This window comes from Limulus polyphemus, unplaced genomic scaffold (genome assembly GCF_000517525.1).
Source record: "Limulus polyphemus unplaced genomic scaffold, Limulus_polyphemus-2.1.2 Scaffold2193, whole genome shotgun sequence".
NCBI lineage: Eukaryota > Metazoa > Arthropoda > Merostomata > Xiphosura > Limulidae > Limulus > Limulus polyphemus.
In genome coordinates, this window is record NW_013667803.1 from 97,369 (window position 1) to 120,879 (window position 23,511).

Genomic DNA, 23,511 nt, shown 5'->3' on the forward strand with positions numbered 1-23,511 from the left:
GTAATCATGCACATAAACATAAAAAGTTTACTAATGGACTTTCTGAATATTTATCATAATAAATGTCTCATATGTTACCATATGACGAAGAAGATTATTGGTTTAAAAAAACTTACATTTATTCAATCAAACATAAATACAGGTATCACTAATGTTGTAAACTCTGTTACTTGCTATTTTTCACCAGTTAAACCTAAAAAAGCAACTCCTAATGAACATAAAGTTTATCGTATAGTTACATTTATTGAAATAAATATTTAACTAGCTGAACTAGATTCTATAACAAGAGACAAATACTTCATTACAAAAGTTACTATCAAACACTTGTAAAAAACTTAATACTTTATTATTAGCTATTCTTGCTGGAAGGCTATATTGATAGTAAAATATATAATTATCATGTCTTTGAAAATATAATTCATTTCTTTACATTTATTCTCTTATTTATCATGTTATCACCAGCAGCCTCAACATTGCAATTAATGATGATTTGCAACATTTACTGAAAAAATGTCCTAAATATGGAGAATGTTCAAAAATTCATTGGAAATTAAAACTGAAGAAATAATTGTTGAATTACTTAATAAAGTCTTACACAAATCATACTAAAAAAACAGAACTTAAAAATAACTTTATTTAAGGAAAGGCTGAATAAAGATATAATAAATAAATCCATAAAATATTTCAGAAAAATTCAATAATAGCAACATTGAACATGTTTTGATTAAGAAAAAAAAAAGTTGATAAATATTTAAATTCCTTACATAATATATATACATCATTATTCCCAATGACAAAGCAGCAAACAACTCTGTTTCATTTTGAAAGAAATTTACATTACCATTTTATGCAGAGAATATTGTAATATTCTCAAAGAAATAACTGGTATTAATTAATTCATTATAATTGATAGCTCCATGAAGTGTAAAGAAAAAAATGAAAGACTTATTGTTTCTTGTGAATTTTGCATAAAGCTACACCAGGGCTATCTGTGCTAGCCATCCCTAAGTTACCAGTGAAAGACTAGAGGGAAGGCAGCTAGTCATCACCATCCACCACCAACTCTTGGGCTACTCTTTTACTGACAAATAGTGGGATTGACCATCACATTATAATGCTCACACTGCTGAAAGGGCAAGCATGTTTGGTGGGATGGGGATTCGAACCCATGACCCTCAGCTTGCAAGTCAAGTGCCCTAACCACCTGGCCATGCCTGGTCAAAACGAAAGACTTTCAAGCTAAAACAGTAGAAGCAATTGATCTTAGTAATCTTTACATAAATCTTCTAATGATAAAATTAGTTTTTCATCTACAGTTTCATGAAAATAATAAAAAGACGTTCTTTCTGGAGTGAGTATCTACTTAATGTGTGTCTATATATGCATATGTACTTTAATTTTTAGATGATGAACTGAAATATAAAGGTGCAATAAATGATCAACAATTACCTATTAGTTTTTCTTCTTCTTCTTGCTCTCCAACTTCTTCACTTAATGATTTCTTAGTATCTGCAAATAAACTTTCCTAGAATGAAGCAAGAACTGTTTTAGTACCCGCATGTATTCTTAAAGAAAATATATCTAATCATAAAGTAATGTACATTTATGCAAAAATAGGTATTAAATTTGTATTTTATAAACATTTTAACAGAAAGAAAATAAACTTTCAGCTTATAGGAGAAACAAATGTAGAATAAATGTTATGAGAAGTTAGGTTTCATAATCATCTCATAATATCTGTTAACACCAGCAAAATAAGACAAAATCTATAATTACCTCAGCTACTTTCTTAAAAACAATTTCTCTCAACAGTTGAAAACATCCTTCTACATCCTGATATAAATATATTAAACAAACTAGGTAGGTTTTTTTCCTTTCCAGTTCAAATAAATGAACATTTGATATTCACCTATAACTTTTTACACTTGCATTCCAGCACAAGTGTAACTTTAAAATATATTAAGCTGAATTCTGGAATGCAGCTAACTTACTAGTGTCCTATCTATACATTACTATATGTTGTTCCCTTCTGGTGCCACTGAATTTTTATTACACAAGAAGTAACTACAGAATTACTAGCTTATTAGCATTTAGTTTTTCTAATGTGATCAACTGTGTAGAGAGAGAGCAACACCTGAGGATTATGTCCACTCTACTTGTATTTACAGAATGTCCAGTGACATATGCAACACATTCATTCAGGATGAAATAATACTAGTGTTCTCTTTACAGTGGTCAGCTTTCTCTCAGTCTTATTTATATTTTCTCTCAGCTTTTGGCCAGGTCTCCCCCTGACATTGAGAGCTCTAAACAGCTATTGATACTAGTGCTGTCTGTCATTACCATGCCCTCGTCTGTTTGATTTGTTGTGATTTTACATTGAGATTACTTTTCACTTTTTTACATTGTGCTCAGTCTCTTTTTTTTTTCAACTCATTAAACATCAAAAATTTAGTTTAACCCACATAACATTATATGCTGTTGCTTTTGTTACTGTTTTTGCCTGTAAGATAATTAGTGCACCCAAGAACACTACACTAGAACATGGTTAATCATTTTATCATTAAGACTAAAAGATTAAGCATACCCTCCAGAAACCCAAAAAAGTATGATTTAAGTAATCACGTAGCTCTTGGATGTTGTATTTACTTTAATGTACAAATCATGATAAGATATATTTATAGTTGCCCAATGGAATGACCTTTATAAGGCACAAAAGGTTTCTATGGATGTTATTTTAATACTTAAAAGGACAAATCTGATGGCAAGGTCTCACTAGGATACTGTAAACAATATTTAGATCTTGTGGTTTGTGATCTTTCATCTTTTTACCATTCTTGAAACAGTTGTTTTGGTACATTAGTGCACTTCAAACCTTTAAGTGAAAAGGTAAGGATAAACCTTACACGCCACTAAACTTCTCACTGAATAAAAATCCCTTATCTTAGAGGAATGCACAAATAAAGTTATGTTTCACATTATGTAGGCCATTCCTGTTTATAGGTGCTTCAACATACATAAGCAACTTTACAAGCCAATACATCAGTACAGAAGTTTTTGTTTTCACTGCTGACTGGATTCAGGTTATGGATACTTAAATACCCTGCGGTGTTTCAGGAGCAGCTTTCCCACTTCCAGTAATATTTGTTTTCTGCTCTTTACATTCTTGTTAGGTATGTGAGCAACTTTAGTGTTGATAAATATGCAATTCTTTATGCAAGAGTTCTGGGTAAAAAAAAGTATAGCATATGGTCAGGGTAAAGACAGTATATGGACTTTCTCAAATTGAAAAAAGGACTCTTGACCTGAGCAAGTTTGGGAACCACTCCTTTGAAAAGGTGGATTTTTCTACTGAAATCTCATATTTTTCTTATGCTTTGAATATTTTTTTTGATATGTCTGACCCTTGCCCGCTTGTCTCTACAACTGTGGACCAATTTAGTTTTGAGGATTGCTTTTTCTTCCCCTTATTTTTCTTTGGACATTTCAGGAAAAATATTTCTATTTTGTAATTTTATCATGCAGGTATTGCTTTGGTACAAAAGACTATGGAAATTTCACAGATCTTTTCTATTTACTACAACAATCATTTCAAAATTGGCAAACTACTATATAGAAATTAAACAGTTTTCATTCCTTTCAGCGATATATTGGGTTTTGGAATAAACTGAGTAAATAGTCTTGCTAAATGTTTTACACCATTTAAGCTTTACAATCAGCATAATTTGGTTAATTGATAATATTGGGTGATTTAGCAAGAATTTATTTCCAGCATAAAATAAATTTTCAATCTCTGGCTTTCTGCTAAATTTAGAAAAAAAATGATATTTTTACTTTGTATTAATGAATATTTTGTCACATGGATTATTGTTATTCTGGGTATAACTTAAATTATTTTCCATATGAAAGTTCAACATTGCTGACAATAAGAGGGTCTTTTGTAAAAACATATGTTAAAAATAACATTTGAAACACAAGCTGCCAAAATATTGTTTAATTTCTGTTTTCCAAGAAACCAGGGAAAAAATAATATTCACAAATCCAAATACTGTATAATAATAATAATAGTGACATTCACATGTGTGTGTGTGTGTGTGTGTCACAAAACTTTGATGTACAGCAAATTATATTTTAACCCCTCTTTCAAAGAACACGTAATCGTTTTTCTATTTTGTCTTGATATTTGTCACTTGAAGATCTTATAAAACATACCAATCAGAAATGTTCCTAACTTTTTACTTGTGTATCCCATAAAAGTGTTTTTAAGTAGCATCACCTGCTGATATGACTAATCCTGTCATTTCAACATTATCATTGAAACCCTTTCATTGTCACTTGACATATAGTAATGCCCAAGCTTATATGTCATTCCTCTAGCTGCTAGCAGATGTCAGTGGTGGAAATTATATTTAGAGTAGAATGTTTTTCTTACAAACAGTAAATGTGTGTTTATTATTATATATTGAGGAATTATAAAGACAATCATATTATAAAACATCTTGCATACTTGCAAGTTTCCAAAGCCATAATATCTAGCTTTCCAGAAAGTAAAACATTATTTCTAAACTTCATTACTAGCACTTACATCCCACTAATTTATAAAGAAGTAAGAATGCCTTCCTCTAGTTTGCATAAATTTAGTATTCTTATTTTTATGAAGCAACTGATTTTTCTTCAAAGTAAGACGAACTACTAAAGTCTAGTTAACTATTAATTTCTACATTTTTACTTATAAATATTTCCAGCTACAACACATGTATATAAAGGAATGCCAGTCATATACTCATAAATTTTCTATGGGGTTCAGGGTTGTTTATTTTTAGAACAAAGCCACATTGGACTATCTTCTGCATCCACCTCAGGGAATCAAACCTTACATTTTAGCAATGAAAGTTCTATAAATTAGGGGGTATGGGGTTCAGGATAGAAAATGGTGAAATTATCTGTGACTAAGCAATAAAGAACTAAATTCATGAGCACTGTTTACAGAAGAAAAATCTGCTTCAGTCCTGCAGCTGACCATGCACCTTGTGTGGCCTTTTATTATAGTCATCAGAATTTTGAAGCAATGTTATTGGGTTCATGTATTCCTCACAGTGAGTTAATGTTTTTACCAATCATAAATAGTTTAATTTCATGAAATGTAGAGGTGAATGATGTGCTCATTTGCAGTATTGTTTAATATGAAATCATCTTGTGATTGTTCGATTATGGTGTGGGAAGGTAAAAGCATGAATGGATCCATGGATTTATTGTACTTTGGAGGGATAAATTTAGCACTTGACATTACATTGATTCAATACTGAATCCAGCTTAATATCTTTATTCTGATTCAGAATAATACCTGGTGTCATACTGTTAGAACTATGATGGATTACTCCAACAAGAAAACATAAAGATTAAAGATTGGACAATAAGAAGTACTGATTTAAATCCATTAAAGCATCACTGGGAGCCTTACTTTAATGATGTATGACAGAGTAGGAGACATTTTCATTAACATGTTTTTTCTTCCTACATTAAATTTTTCATACACATTCATTCAGTTAGGCTCCAAATCTTACACTCTGAGTTTGAAGGTACTCATGTTTTAAGGGTTATAATTAACAGTATATTGTTAATGAAATGGTTTCATTACCTGTAATAAGAGAATAAATGATACAACTAAAATATATTCTAATTTTAGTTCTTTTGTTAATTTGGTTGAAGACCAGTTTAACTATAAAATATTTCCTCTTCAATATAAGTATATATAAGTTTGTAAGGTTTTCTTTTCAACTTGGTTTTTAAACATATATTTGTGCTTAATCCTTTTCAGTCTGATATCTTGTTTTCTAAGGGCACATAGATAATATTAAGATTTCAAAAATTCTGTCTGATTGTCTCCTTAAAAGATTGGACAATAAATAAAACTATAACTGAAATGTTGAGACTTAGAGCTTTATTTTAAAACAAATGTTTTAATGTCTATTCTGGATATGTAACATTAATTTAGATCCACCACCCACCCCCTACTATAATTGTTTTTAGGAGAGTAAAACATTTCAGTTTCCACCTGCATAGGCAGGGTTTCTATATGGTCATACATAAAGTCATAAAAGTTGACATTTTACTAGTTCATAAAAATATGACAATAATATCCACAGTTCATAATTCATCAAGGCATCTTTGTATTCATGGCCAATTCCCCATCCAAAATTAGAACTGAAATTTTACAAAGAAACTGCTTGACAAATAATAGCTAAAATTTACACTCTCAAGATATTCCTTATTATCTGCTGAATCATATATCAGGTAACATGTTTCTGCTCTAACTTCAACAGGTATTTTAGTTGAAGTGAAAACAAAATTACAAGTGTGGTTTACTCAGTATTTGCTGCATTTTATTGGGCTTTTTGGTCATGTGAAAAAGCAACACATATATAAAGCCCTTTGCAAATCATGCGTAATTTAAGTTGTACAACTTTACCAACAAAACCATACAAAGTAATATATTTTAATCTTCCTAGATCTGTAAACACCCTGGTAGACAAAACTTGTCAATATACAAAATATAGCTGCAAAGCTGTGTTCTTTGTAGATGTATGTTGTTTACTCAGGCTTAAAGAGTTTGAAAACTATGATTTCTTTAAGTTAGTGGTGTCAAAAAAACTATCAAATTCAACTGAACTTTCTATTTTACAAGTTCCAAACTTCTAAAGCTAACAAAATTATAAATATGTTATCTGAAAACTGGGATTATTTTCTTTGTTACTAACTAATTATCAAAGAAATCTCATTTTCTTCTCTAACTTTATAAGATTTTAATTGTGTCAGGAGTATATCTTTGGTCACATGCTTCAAAGTAATCCGTTAATATCAAATAACAAGTTACTTTTATTGGATTTCCCACTTGCCTCTTAGTTTTGTTGAAGTAATTACTTTAGCAGTTGCTTTCATGCTTTTAATTACAAAAAACTCCTGCTGGTAAGTTAAAACTAGTAGGGTTCACTCCAGCTGGAGTTTTAACATTAGTGTGGAACAGTTGTACACAGAGTAGAGGTAACTTTGATAAATAAGATATAACAAGATAAATAATATATATTTGTCTTAATTTTACCATCGCAAATTTTATTTCACGATTTCTTTAGGCTTAACATCATTACATATGTAACTGAATTTGTAGCTATTCAAAAATGTTTTTGTCTGTTAGAATAAAACAAACAAAAACAAATAACAAGACTATGCAAATATACGAAACGTAGCTTAAATGTTGAATACAAACTTCTATTTATGAGATAGTTATTTATTTTGTGAAATGAGTATGACAATATAAGAACAATGTTGAAATACTGATAAATCTTGAGTCACATAATCTATGTTGTGTGCTTGAAACCTGACTTTCAGAACAACAGTTACAGGCTTAATGCACAATGGCATAGCATATAGTTATGTCACACAGTGGGTTTTATATCATTATGAATCATAAACTCAGTAAGAAAGCAAAACTAGTTTCAAAATCATTAATTGGTTATAATTTTTTTGTTTGAAGCATCTGATTTTAGATATTATATTACTAAATTCAATGAGAGAAGATGCTAAAATACTACAATATATAAGTAATAGTAAATAGAACAACAAACAACAAAAAACCTATATGACCACTTTGTCACAGATCCTTAATTGGGTACCCTTCACTATTAGTTATGTTTTAGGTCCTTAACCTATGAACAGTTGATGAAATTGGGCCTACTTATTAGCAAAATTGCCAAGCACCAAAGCAGAATTGTCACAAATAATGCTTCATGAACAATATTTGTTACATTTAGCTAATATAATTACTACTGCAATGTTATACATTAATGCAGCTAATACTATAAACAACTAGAGTACATAATGAAATATGTAGACAAACGTGTGTCAGAAACAACATACCAACTTATGTCTTATTATGCTTCCAGGATGGAAAAGGTTAAAAAAAAAGATACATTCATGTAAATCAAACTGTCTAGATACATTTTTTATCCATAAGGTATCATATCAAATCACTATAATAAAAAAAGAAACAGCTTACTTCATCTTTATCATTATCAAACAGCTGACCAGTTCCAGCAAATAAACCAGCTTTAGTTTCAAAAGCAGAAAATCCTAAATCATCCTCCTCTTCTTTACCAAATAATTCTTCTTCATCTGAAATTGCAAAAATTAAGATGTCAAAATTAGATACACAGAAATTTTATGCATGATCAGTTAAAAGTTAACAAAGAACAAGTCAATACTCCTTGATTATTAGAATGCATTAAAAATAAGTCATTATAAAGTTAATTATCACAACATCTATGTGTATATGAAAAAAGTTTAAAAATTCAATATCATAGAGGTTTTCACTACCAATCAGGATAATCCTGATGAACTGGTATCTCATCTCATCGAACTAAATTGGTGAGTACTTCAATTATAAACTTCATTCACATTCAATTTTTTAATTGTATTTCAATCACAGTAATTAATGAATAATTTATAATATTATATATTTTGAAATTAAAATACATTTCAAACATATCATTTTCTCTGAAATATTAAAAGTCTTTCCTTCTTAAGTTTGAACTCATGCTGTCAATAAAACACGAGTCAAAATTTCAGAATGTCCTTTACTTACATACCATATACATTACGTACCCATGATACTCCATTCTCCCACCTCCAATGCAATATTGATCACAATACTGATGCATCTTATATAATCTCTACTTTCCCGCCAAAATATATATTTGTTTGAAAGTTGCAGTTGTGATGAAAGTTTAGTCATATGGAGATGGGAGAGAAGGTATTTCAGAAATTAGTACTTGTTTGAAATTCATTTTAGTTCTAAAAATGTAAAATTTAAATCAGGCAAAATTATCTTTTATGTACTGAAGGGCAGAATATACATATTGTAGAAAATGTGGAAACCAATGAACCACAACTGCAAGACAGGAAGATAAGCTATACAGACTGTATAAAAAAACTGGTATCCAAGGGGAGTTTGAGGATAGTCCAGAACAAGAAATTAATTATTAGAACTACTATCCAAGAAGAATAAGTGGAGTGAACCAGCCTTATAGAAAAAAGACTGGACCACAAGGGTACTCAGACAAAAGTCATTCTTCTTAGCAGGGTATCTCTTTGCCCATGACACCCTTGTTGATAGTGACACAGGATTATTTTTTGTGATCAATAACAGTATATTGCATTGGTAGAGCCAACAAATACAGGTGGTGACATACACAGATAGTAAGAATACAATATTCTGCTCCTGCAGTAGAAGGATTTCATAAAAAAAAGCACAGTGTTTATACTTGTAATTTCAAGCAATCATTAGTTCTTGACAATTAGTATTATATTTATTATTGAACTGTTTCGACCTGTAGTGATTACATATATACTAAATTCACTGACAAACATTTTTCAATAAAGTTGTATACATACTTTTACTATTTCTATCCTCTTCCCCCTTTTGTTCAATTTTGTTATTTGTATATTGCTTGGTAGCTGTTCCACTTCTTACAGCTTCAACTTCAGATTTAATTGCAGATTTTTCAGGTATTTTTTTTCTTTTATCATCAGCTTTTATGATGTCTTCATCACTAATGGAAAAGCTACTATTTGATATGTACTCTTCTCTGTCTCTAAACAATTCAGAAGAATCACTTTTGGAACTCTCTGAAGATTCTGAAGATACTGATAATCTTTTAGTGTTTTGTTCTTTTGTGATCCAGTCTTGTTCCTTTCTCTTCCCTTCTTCAAAGTCCTAAAACATTCCAATATTAAGTCCTGCACATGTCAACCTTTAACTACTTTGCAATTTCTGAATATATATGTAAATGTGAATTTATTCCATGCATTCTTTCACAATAACCCTCTCACAGCAGGTAGGTCAAAGAGTGCATGTCATAACCTTTTGCAAAGTTACGTTCAAGACTTACTTACATTATTTTATATCAACATATACAAATAAACCTGGCACCAAAACATAGTTAATAAACCAATTTTTAATATTATATAAGCTTTAAGTTCTTAATTTTATAAGAAAATATTTTTAAAAAATCCCAACCCCCTTAGTATCAGAATTGTGATAACAGTTCTCTAAGTCTTTCCCCTTCTCTAATTTATTTACCACATCTCTTTGCAGTATGAAATGTAACATAAATTACTCATTATAATAGAGACAGTATTTAGGCAAAGTCTATTTTTTATATCCTTCAATCTCATTTGTTTAGTGTCATATACTAGAAAATCAGACACACTTGCCATGCCCTCTTGTCATATCCTCTCTTTCACAAATTGCCAAATATTCACTGTTTTATATGATATCATTTATAACTAATAAAAAAGCAGTTTTAATTTATTGAATAATGTATAACATTACGTTGTTTTCAGTGCAGAGTATCATCAATTTTGTCTTCATTTTAAAAGTTTATCTCACTGTATTGAAACTGATTAGCAAAGTGAAAAAATTTAAGTCTCTCTTGTATTGGTTAGAAACTCAGTTAAATTATAATATTGTTTTATTTATATATGTTATTATTCTGTGTTCCTAGTTGCATTATTTAAAGAAATAAAAATGATTTAGTGTACTAGTACCATCAGTATACAAAAGTAGGCTTAAATTTCATCAGTAACAATAGCAAAAAACAAGATGTCAAAGGTAAGTACTATGCTTCTTCGTGTACATTCTTTATTTATTATTATAAAAGTTGAAATAATTGAAACTTATAAGGTTAGATAAGGTAATATAATGAAAAATGATAATCATAAATATTCTTCATAATGTATGCTCATAAGCAGCTCGTACATTATGTCGTTCAATATGGTAACATCAGCTATGTGTTTGCCAAATGATTTAGAACTTGTGTGGTGGGATTATTAGTCAGACATGGTTCAATTGGCAATAAAACAATAAAGTTAAGTATATACAGATGTATACTGTTATGAGCCTTAAGATATTTAGGATAGACCATTGTAGTTTTCTGTTGCAACCTGAAATCATTCTAGAAAGAAAGAAGGGTAATTAAGATATATTTTATATTTTTTTTATGGTGGTAACAAGGTCGGTCAAAACAACTGAGTCTGTAAAGAGGTAGATTAGAAAAATAAAAGATAAAATATAAAGTTTTACTGAAAAAAAATAAATTCTGACATTTAAGAAATTTTAGAGGTTATAAAAATAAAATGTAAACGTTTTCAGACGAGGAAAATATTTTTAACATGAAAATCAGTTTGCACTTAGAGCAATAAATACTCTGATTCCATGTATTCAAAGAGAAATCTTTGGTAAAAATACTTAGTTGAAAAAAGGCTGCTTTTTTGTGTACAAAAGACTTGTAATGTTCAGTAAAGCTATAATTTTCCTTCACTGAAAATGTATTTCTGATAGGTACTTACCTCTTCTCACATAAATGACTATTCTCGATCAGTGCTGCCCTCTATATGAAAACATTTTTTATGCATGCCACAAGCCTTCTATCTACCCTCCATTGGAATTGGATATAAATTGCATCAACCCCCCACCAATAGGATTGCGACATACTCTAATGATGCATGTAACTCCCTGTATTCCATTCTACTGAATTATCACTTTGAGTTTTGGCAGAAGGTGGAAGCACATCGGAAATATACTTTCAGTGTAGGAAAATTATAACTTCCAATACAGTACATTACCTTCTCTCACATAAATAGCTAGAATCCCACATAGAAGAGGTGGAAGGACCAGTGCAACGGAAAGAAAGAAGCATCCGAAGGACACTCTCTAAGATTAAACAGTCACATTCCAAGATCTGATGTGGGGAACCACACCAGTTCTGCTTACCCACATAGTCCTTGAGCAAACTTATGAAGCAATTCTAACATGAGGATAAACCTACAAGCCACCTTGTGGAACACTCCATCTCTGCAGTTTGTGTTGTGTGGCCATGGACTTATAATATACAAGTTAATATGGCTTGACAGTGTGGATTTGAAAGGTTAAAGAATACCTGGTCAGACACCACTCACCACAGAGCGGGATCCAAACAATGAACATAGAATAAAGGGAAAAAGTCTCATCAAAAGGAAAAGAAAACAAAAACTTGCCCAGTTAAAGTCTCACAGAATTCTGATATTCTAGAATGGCTACAGGTGGAAGACAATCACCCAAAGAGGAAGAAAAGTGCAATCCAAAGGAAATAGTGACAGACAAATTTATCATGGGTAGTCGACCTGCCAGAGTGAAGAAGTACCTCCAAAGGACAACGAAAATGAAATGCCAATGAAAAGGTAAGGTATCAAAGTGGGTGAGAAGACACTCGGAACAAAGTATGGGAGGAAGACGATAAAAAGGAAGAAGCCAATCAAATGAAGAACAGAACTCGACTGGTGAAAGAGGAAGGAGAAATAACACAAACTGAGGATGGTTGCCAAGGAAGAAAGAAACAGAAACGGACACCACAGAAGGAAGCCATGCAGGCAATATAACAGTGAGGAGCACATAAAGGACATAGAAAGTCGATTTGGATCAGGACGAAGATAAAGGTGTGAAAGGGAAGGAAGGGAAAATGGCATAACAGAGGAGTTATCCTCATGAGCTGCCAAAGTTTTAGGGAGGAAAAGTATCCAGAGAAAGCAGAAGATATGTAGAAGGATAAAGAGTAAGTGAATCACTGATGGCAAAAAAAAACAGACTACTGACATCCACATGTGAACAGGAGAAGGAAGTAAAACAGAAGGGAAAGGGGAAACAAGGAGCACTGGGAGAGTGGTTCGAACATAGCCAAAGTGAGGCAGTGCAGGACCACATTAATATCCTCATCTGGAAGGGCAGCCCACAGTGGAGTATGACAAATCCAAAAGAAACACATTCACAGGTGAAGTGGAAGAGAGGTAAATACCTGCAGGATCAGAAAAAAAGAAAAGTGTGGGACAGGACTACCCAAAAATTTGAGACCGAGGAGACAGAAGACCCCCCAATCCAAAAGTGAAGAGAAGAAATCTGCATGACCAAGAACAGTGGGTTGATCAGGGGAAAACCCTTAATGCAGAAATCAATTATGGGAAAAATACCATTTGCACTGAGAAACTTCCATGAGGGAAGGGTGCATGAAACAAACCAATAAAGCGGCTAACCATTGGGAGAAGCCAGATCACCTCTCCAGTGCTCAGTGGAAAACCAGGCATGAAGACAAAGAACAGGAAGGTCTGGATGATACAATGGAAAAGGTAACAGAGGAAGAATTTGGAACTAGAGAAGCCACAGAAACCACATCCTAAACAGCCAGAAAAAGAGCTACCATAAGGATTGAACACTGAGATGAAAAAATCATCCAGAGAAGAAGGAGAACAGGAGGATAGACCAGGTTATGGTTAAGAGATGTAGCAAAAGCCTCAATGTGAGGAGTACCCCACTAAATATAAAACCACTGGAAAATAAAAGGTCTGAGAGACCACTCTGTTGGACAAATGTTGTCTGGACAGGAATCCAATTCATGACAAGAGCAAAATCACCTGGAACATGACACACAATGATAGGAATATCAAATATGTGCCCCCCCCCCCCAACGATCCAAGGGATACAGAAGGATGGAGAATGGGTGCTACCTCATGACTGAGATAAGCAACCACTGAAGAAAGGTTGGAATGGATCATTACCAGCCGATATCTGGCGAGATGGAGAAAATGAACCAAAACATGACCTACAGCGAGAAGCTCCAGGACATTGGTAGGATAAGACCTCTCAGATGCAAACCAAAAACCCTGAATCTTTCATTGACTCAACCCACACCCCCCTTTCCCAAAGAAATGTGTCCATGAAATGTGGAAAAATAGGGGAGGAGGAGGAAGCAGGAAATCCACCATTGTGTGAGTCATATCTAACCACCAATACCAAACAATGACAAGTGTAGGAGGAAGGGTAACAAGAGCCAACAAAGGATCCCTACAAAATTCCTCTAGTTGGAAAGAGCCCACATATGAGCCTGACCTAAGGGAATAAGGGCTACCATGGAAGATCACATTCCCAAAAGCAATAGAATTTTGCAAGCTGTAATCGAACTGAAAACCCATTGAACAAAGCCAAAGAGGAGAAGGGCAGGCCTGACAGAGATGTGTGTAGAAAAAGAAAATACTCAAATGGACAAGATATTGGATAGGTTGCTGTAAGGACTTCTCCAAACTTATTAACAGCCCATTATAGCCACCTCCAGGAGCAGCTAATAAGGGTAACAGGTGGACTGCTGTTTGGAAGGGGTGAACAGTAGCCAGTCGAACAATGAAAGAGGAAAGTACAACCCGACAGCATACAAGTGATGAACGATTGCTCTGAACACCCAACAAAAGAAACAGCGCAGAAGCAAGTCCAAAGGGCAGTGTACAAAACAGAGAAATCCCCCCCCCCCGTGGAGAATAAATTGAAGAGTGGGTCACAAGTGATGCAATATAACAGGATATGAAAGTAATCATTCACAACATTCTTCTTTGTCATCGATAAATGGAGAAAAAGCCCACCTAAGGGTGAGAAACGACTCCTAGGCGAAACAGAGTAGATTGAAAAGTAAAATGGGCAGGACAAACCTAGTATAGGCTGCCAGTCTCTGGTCTGGTGTATAGACAACAAACCGCCTGGAATAAAACCCTGGAGAAAGATGATGAACAGGTACAATGGCCTGTAAAAACAGAAAATCTTGTACCTCCTAGGACAGATAAAGGCTGGTGGCAGGATCCCAAGTCATGTGGAAGAAAAAGGGTACCAGGGACAAAGGAAGTGTGGAAAGAAATAGTAGGGCAAGTCCCTCTGATAAAACTCGAAGAACCCATAGAACTGTAGTGAAGGATCTTCCAAGGGTAATAATATAGTTGAACTCCCACTAGACCAGAACCCTATGGTTAGTCTCTGGTACTGATGGCAACATGCCCATCAACATGGAATAAAACAACGAGAAGAGAAACCCCTGGAAGGGTAACAGGGATGGGTAGATAAGGACCAGGACAGGAAAGGAATAGGGGTGCATTGAGTGCTGACACACAAATTACATACGAGATTCCATAGTCTCAGATGCATGATCGAAAACATATCACCAAAGAAAATACAAAAATCACAAAAAGAATAGAAGCAGCAAACATACCTGGGACAAGGTTGCATCACAACCCAGAAAATCCCAACTACAGTGAAAATGCGTGTGTAAAGCAAGAGCCAAAGATGACAAACGAGCCCACATGGAGGTAATAAAGAATCATATAAAAATGAGGAATTGGATAAAACATAACATACCTGAGAAATTTCCCCCAAAAATTCCATATTAGACCTAGATGATTCTGCAGGAAAAACACGGCAAAATCCGGTGGTGTAAAAAGACCATCAAATATTCATTGGTCCAAACAGGTTTGGCTTGTTCAGGAGGATTAGTGGGGGAAGTTTAGATGAAGAAGTTTGTTCCATATAATGATCAATCTCTCGATGGACAACATCAGAAAAATCCAACAAGAGGTCTCCACCACTTGCAGCTTGTGAAAAGAGTGGTAGAGGTACAACACTCTAAGTGGGAACATAACCCCAGAATTCATTATAGAAGTATGTTAATCAAACAAAAGTGTTTGATATAAGATATGCGAGTGTAAGAAAAAATAAAGACTGAAAAATTAGGGTAAATTAAAAGATTTCTTCAATGTAAAAAAAAATAATAATAATAACGAAGAAATCCCTCTTCAGAAATTAAACTAATAAAATCATGATTCACACAAAAGAGCAACAAAAGAAAACAATGTCTGAACACGAGTACTACAAAACGAGAAGTGATAGTTTGGTAGAATGGAATAGAGGGAGTCACATATGTCATTATTATAAATCACACTCCTATTGGTGGAGGGTTGGCCCATGATGATTTGCATAAGGGACGCATTGAAATCAGCCAATTTCAATGGAGGGGAGATAAAAGGTTTGTGGCATGCATAAAATTTGTTTGCATATAGAGGGCAGCACTGAACGAGAATAGTTATTTATGTGAGTGGAGGTAATGTAGCATATCAGAAGATATATTAAGTACTTTTATAGTTGTAGTATGTATACTTTCATGGTGGTTACATGTTCATGTAATATACGCAAGCCTGTGTCCATAGGATTGTTTCTCAGAAGCAAAAAGTGCTTGTTGTAAAACATTTGCTTTGTTTTTAGTTCACAACATTACAAAAATTAATAAAAACTTCTGTATCAACTAACATTCAGTAATTTCATTGTAGTGGTATAAACATAAGCCACTTAAGCCTAGCCCTGTCATTTATACCATATATACTGATCTATTTTCTCATATTAATCACATTATCTGAATTAATTACTGCTCATTTATTATAAATTATTAACAATATTACCATATATCAACAGATGGCTTTTGATATGTGTGAATTCTGAAATGTCTGTAGTTTTTCTAGTTAGTGATAGAGAAGCTACTTTCATTTGATGAACAACACTAAAAAAAATTAAGCATTTTCATGTTCATTATTTAGACAATAAGTAGAATGAAGAAAGACAAAAAAACATAACTAAGTTTGTTATATAAACAAATGCAGATGTTGTTTTTTGTTTATATTATTTATATCCTTTATGTTTATATTACTTTAAAAGTTACTATGGTTTAAATGCCACAAGCTAGCAAAAAATGGAAAACCAAACGGTCTAAAATTTGTTATAAAAACAAGTTAACTGCAAATGTTTTTCTTTAGTTTCCACATTCCTTCTAATTTGTCCATTGCTGCTCTGATTTGAAGATGCATATTTTGCCTTTTCACTTTTTCTTTTTCTCAGTATATGAATGTTATTACTGTGTTTGGGTTTAGCTTTAAGTCTCCTGTTATAGTTTTCATACTACAGCTTTTAATACACTTTGTGTATCTTCACAAAATTTGGTGGACCTTTAGTAAACATTACAAGTCTTTTATACACAAAAAATCAGATTTTATAATAAAGTATTTTTTACTAAAGATTTGTCCATGAATATAGATGGTATTTCTATATACTAGACAGAGTGCTACTACTCTTTGTCTCAAAAATCTCAAATTTTATTTGCGTAATCTTTAAAAACTCCTAAATAAATTTCAAAAATTTCATTGTGTAAAACTTTATATGTTATCTGTTATTTTCTCTACTCTAACTTTATAAAAGTTTGTTAAATTTGACTGACCTCATAACCACCAAAAAAAATAAATAAAATTAATCTAACTTACTCTTTTTTTCTTTCTAGAATGACTTCAAATTGTAACATGAAACTACATTTGCTTATCCTAATAGCTTTGAACTCATAACATTACACATTTATTTATAATTAAATTTGATTGTTTTATTGCACTTTGAACGCTGTCTAATTGCTATTTGTACCATTATAAGTTGTAAATCACTTGGCGAACATGCAGCTCACATTACTCTATTTAATTACATTATGCACGAGCTACTCGTGAATATTTGTTATTATATTATTATTATTAATATGTATTTCACCTAATCTAACTTCAACTAACATGAAAAATTTTCTGTTTTTACATTTTAGCTAATTTCATAATGATAAATAAAGAATACATATGAAAAACAAGAAAAAGTACTTACTTGGGTCTTCTTTTTTTTTGCTGTCAACTGTTGATGACACTTAAGACTATTTTTGTATACTAATGGTAGTACTTCACTATATATTTTCTTATTTAATTAAATAATGAATCATAGAACACAGAATAATAATGTGCAAAGAGCAGACAACATGCCATAACTATCACAATTTTTCTGGATTTGTAACTATGCGACAAGAGCTGTTAAAACTTCATTTAAACTCGTTGATGTGTTTCCTGTGGGAATAAAGCATGAACTGAAAGTGAAATTGACAATTCTCTTTACATAAAACAATGTAATATAATACATCATTTGACAGATGAAGACATAGGCTTTCTATTAGTTATAAATAATATGATACTGAATGGTAAAGATAACAATAGGCAGTTTCTGAAAGAGAGAGGATGTGACAGGTGGGCATGGCAAAAGAGGTCTGGTTGTCTATTTCATGGCTCTGTAGCCAAATAAGATTGAAGACTATGAAATGCACACTTTGCATGAGTGATGACGATATTATAATAAGTAATTTACATTACATTTCTTGGAGTTCATGCATAAAAAAAGATTTAAAAAATCAAAACGATTCACTAACAAAAAATGCTATCAAATATTTGCAATTTAGCAGCTTCTCCAAGTTTCTTTACTGTATCTACAACCACTCCTTAATTTTTACACAGATTTTGGAAATTTATTGTCTCAAAGAAATCAAACAGTTATTGCTTTACCTTATTCAGAACAATATTGTGTGTTAGAAAAGAAAAATGCTATTTCGATGATGAGGAACCCACTTTGAGATTAATTAATAAAATTGCAGTTTATTCTCTTACAAAAAGTATACCCATAAAACAGAATTAGGTACATTTAAAATCTAACTACAGAATAAGAAACTTTTTGTTTAAATATTTTACAGACATACAAGTTTTCTGTCACTAGAATAAAAGAATAAAAAAAATATAATATAGTTCAACTTTATTCAATAATATATTTTACTAAACATATTTTATAATAATAAATCAACTTTATTCAACAGAGCTGAGGCTGAAATACAGTCAAGAATAAGAAAATTTTGTGACCTGAAACACACTGTCAATAACAAGAGCTTGACTTATCCTTCTCTTAACCTTATAGTTAAAGGTAAGTCATTTAGCACTTGCTTGTAATGATACTTAACAGTAATTCTGAGCTTTCTTAATGTATCTTAATAAAAATTGGTAAGATTTTATTGAAGATTACAAATAGTTTGTACACCAAGAATGAGATTATTTTTATGAATTATTTCCAATAAAAATACTTTTCCATCTTATACTTTTCAAATTTCATTTGCTTAACCCCCTAACCTATTAAATATATATCAAAAGTTTTTTAAGGTAAATGTTATTTATTTCTCACTTTCTCTATCACATTACAAACTGTAGCTATTATCATCAATGTATAGTACAACATGTAAAGAAAAACTTTGCAAAAAAGGGATAGCTAATATAAATTTTTCAAAAACAATGCAAACAAGATAGTAGGGATGGCATTTGCATCATCTCTACATAACAGTACATGCAAGAATTAAAATATAGCAATATATATAACTATTCAATCACAATTGGGTTTAATTTATCCTATTTTTATCTGTTAACATTCTACTACACTGTGTGCCTGTGCTATTATGTAGGGATGATGCAAGTGCCATCCCTACTATCATACTTGCATTCTTTTTGAAGGATTGATATTAGCCATCCCTACACTTACTTCCTTTTTTAAAAAGTTTTTCTTTACTTTTTTGCTTGTTTTTTTTCTAACACAGTGTTTCAATAGACATAGGAAGACTGTATTTATAACCAAGTTCTAAATACAATGAGGTTCCAATTGTAATATTTACTGTTTACCTATTATTGGCTGGTAATTCCTGTTTCACCATGTATTTAAGCTTTTTAAAGGAACACGAAATTTCTGTAAGAAAGCTAACTTCAAGTTGTAATGATATTATCGTTTACATTAGAATTGTGATTTAAAAAAAATTATTACTAGTTAATAATAATTATAAAAGTGGATACTTCCTCTGAAACTATGTCACCTCAGTGAAATTGGTTGACACCATTGTTTTGGTTTTTGAGTTATCATGAGATAAAAAGAAGTAGAGGAAAGAAGAATAAGAAACTTAAAAGTTTTGCTATGATATTTACAGACATTGCCAGAACTTGTAACATAGTCATTACACAGATACTGTTATAAATGTACAGTATTGTAAAGTTCTGATGACCTACTGAGAATATATTTAAAATACCATTTCAATGAACAATCTGGGCTATCCCTACATAGGCAGTGCTACTGCCTGCCTGATGAAATGTTTAAAATTAAGACATATGAAAAATGTACTTACCTTTTGATTTTTGCCTAATAATCTTAAAAGATCTTCTTTCAGTTATAATCGTATATACATTTTCACATTTAGTTTATTTTTAATGTTTTGTTTTCCTTTCCTATCCTTTAATGTTATTATTCCTTATCGTGACACATGTCAATAAGAGTCCCTGGTCAATATTATGGTGTCATTGGCAGAGATACTTTAGCCTTCGGTAAAATGTTGTTGTGCTAGCTTACTACACTAAGTTATGGTTTGTCTGAGCAATGACAATTTCATAGTGAGTAATTTACTTTTAATTTTATACTTTTATGAGGGGTGGTGGATAAAATAGAGAAGAGAATATGCCTAGAGAAAATGCCTAAGGGAAATTCAAGAATTTTTTAAATATTGCCTTGTAGAATTAAGAACTTAAAACTCATACATTATTAAAATATAGATTACACAGACCTGCAATGGTTTTATTGTCTTGAAATTTTTCTATGTTATACAGTAATTCTGGTATGCTGAATCTGATATCCATTTTCCTCCATCACGTACAGATTTTTCAAAAAGCATCATATGTACTTTTACGTAAGTGAATCATTGTCACTGAAAAAGGGTCACATTTTATTATGCTTGAAATGTTGACTACCACTGGCTATAGACTTCTCAAGACTAATCATGAAGTGAAAGTCTTATCAATCATTTTAGAATCCATGAGAAACACACTGCTAGTATATAAATGGTTAACAAGCCAAACAAGTTGTCATTTCTGGATAGTATTTGTTTGTGCGAGCACTTTTAGAATATTTTTTCTTTTCAATATTATATATTCATTGCTATAGCAACAAGAGATTGTGTAAATGACCTAAACATATACTATTATACTTGTGGTAAATTTGTTGTAAATATGAATCTAAGTAAGAGTTTTTTTTTCTTCCTGATTTGTAAAAAATCCTCACATAATAGAAAAAAATTAATATTATTTTTGAAAATCTGCACAGCTGAATTATGAGAGATGCATTATTAAAACCATAACAACATTTATGAAGTTTAAATTTGCTAAGATTTTATGCAATATTAATTGGTATAACAAAGAAAAAGTTGTTTAATAAAATTTTGAATGTAAGACACTAAAATTTTGTGTCATGCGCAGTAAAGGATACTCAGGGCGAGATGGTTAATTTTAAACATTTCATAGCACTGTATGTTGATGATAATAGGTATAGTTAGTATTATAGTAGAGAAAATGGAAAATAAAATATAAACATTTACCTTAAAAACTTTTGATATTCATTTAGGAGGTTCTAAAGATTATGCAAATGAAATGTGAAAATTGTAATAAATAATATTTTAAAACTTCATATAAAAATCACCTTGCAGGTGAACTATTCAGAGTACGAATGCAAATAAGTACATTAAATAACAAATTTTATCAGAAGTAGTAGAAAAAATAAAATATTTTATTTTTTAGAAACTACATACTTATAGGAACAATCTTGTCAAAATTTAAACAATTTTGTCATAAAATACCTTCTCTCTGAGAGAGGAGCCAGAGGTCATGGGGTTAAAAGTTTGTCATGACGAGAAATACACAGAAAGGGAGACCCATAACAATAGGGTTAAACTATAAGTTTATTCAACAACTCCGTTGATTAGTTGACTTACTTTTTATGCCTTAAGTACAAATCTAAATGTACACTTATGTACATGTTTCAGTTTTTTAAAATGTCACTAAATTGTGGCGACTGTTTATTTTTACAGAGCACTATACAAGTTATTTATAATCAAATTAATATAAATTGTTCAGATTGCTTATAGTGGCATTCACTCAAACAGACACTACATGCTTATTCTTGATTGGTTTACAAATGTGTGTTTGTTTTAGTGCACATATAACACATTGGTTTACAAGATTTAAGCTACTGTATTGGCCACTATAAAAAAAAACAATCAAATTAACAAAAAACATGACTTACACTTTCAGATTCTTTGGATGCTTCACTTTCATACTCTTCAACACTGCTTTTTTCTTCTTCTATGGAAAAAAAATTATGATAAAAACTATCTATTCTTTAATAGCTCTAAATCTAGTGTTATTGATAATCAAGTTTAATTTTTTTTGTAACATTTACTAAAAAACATCCAACTCACTAGTGTTATTACTATTCTATATTAATAAAACTATAAAGTAACTTAGCTTTGGTGTGTTAGTTTGCTAACTGTTCCTAGTACCTACAGTACGTTTTAGATTATACTGTTAATGGTAAATGATAAGCAAGTTTCAATTATTTGGCTGCCAAGTAACTGCTAATATCCAGCATGACAAATAAACAGGCTGAATAACAATATCCCATTCCTGATTAAAACCCACATAAAACTGATGGTAAACGACCTGCTGAAAGGATGAGATATGGTCAACTGTATCCCAGCTGACCAAGATAATTGAAAATGTGGTTTTGTTTCCCGTGAGTCGGTGTCAATTCTGACCTAGAAGTTCATAGTAAGATCATTTATGTACAGCTAACTGTAAAAAAAAATAAAATATAGATAATTAACATTTGAATTACTAAAGTCCAGTCCCTGATACACTATATAATTGACATATGAATTGCTAGTGTAGTTCCTGCTAAACTATATAATGTATCGAATTTTAGTGAATTCTGTTTGTGACATCATTTATACTCCCACAGCTGTCTACACAAGTTTTTGTGTAGACAGGCCCCCATAGCTAGCAGTACCAGTTAGTTATTACAACAGCTAGCATTAGTCAGTCCAAACTTCAAGTAGTGAGATGGTAAAAAACACTATGATATTAATGCATTAACGTGATTCAGTCCCATTGTATGTATATTTTACTTGATATGAATTTTTTTAAATATATTCTGATTAACCCTTTCTCCATGGGTGCTCTTTACTGTGCATGAAACAAGGTTTTAGTGTCTTACATTCCAAATTTTATTATACTACTTTTTGTTTATGTTATACCAATTATAATAGAATAAAATCTTAGCTAATAATCCATATTTTAATAGTATACAAATTTTAATTTCTTAATTCTACAAGGATATATATAAAAAAAATCCTGAATTTCCACTAGTACGACACACGTGGCACATTTTGTCTTAGCATGTCATCATCCCCATTTTATCCATCACCCCTCGAAAATGTACGAAATTAAATGTAAAATACTTTCTATAAAATCATTATTGTTCAAACAGACCATAATTTTATAGTCATCAATTTTGTTTGGTTTCAGAGCTATCAATTAGAAAATCTGACTCCTCCTGCCACATCCTCTCTTTCACAATTCGTTGATAGTTCCCTCTTACGTTTCATTATATATTACCTATAACCAATAGAAAGTAAAGGTTTTCATCTATCAAATGACGTATTGTATAACATTGTGTTCTGAACAGATAACCGTAAATTTCACTCAGAGTAGCAGCATCATTCCTGGAGGAAAGTTAACGATTAGCTTGGATGAATTTGTAACGGCTCTTGTTGCATAGTTAGAAAGCCAAAAAAATTTTTAGAGGTAAGTGTATTTGTCTACTTTTTGCATGTTATTAGTCTATATTCTTGGTGCATTATTTAA

General features: G+C 31.6%; 1 protein-coding gene across 6 annotated transcripts in view; it reads right to left on the minus strand.

Annotated features, from left to right (window-relative positions):
* The window catches only part of LOC106466226 (WASH complex subunit 2-like), a 181,958-nt gene that overhangs the window by 86,274 nt on the left and 72,173 nt on the right, over positions 1–23,511 (minus strand). For all 6 annotated transcript variants that reach the window (XM_022394196.1, XM_013926476.2, XM_022394198.1 and 3 more), the window contains 4 exons: positions 21,893–21,951; positions 9,448–9,769; positions 8,054–8,169; positions 1,450–1,525 (listed from right to left, as the gene is read on the minus strand). In XM_022394196.1, the coding sequence (XP_022249904.1) occupies positions 1,450–1,525; positions 8,054–8,169; positions 9,448–9,769; positions 21,893–21,951 (573 nt within the window). The remainder of the gene's footprint in view (positions 1–1,449; positions 1,526–8,053; positions 8,170–9,447; positions 9,770–21,892; positions 21,952–23,511) is intronic.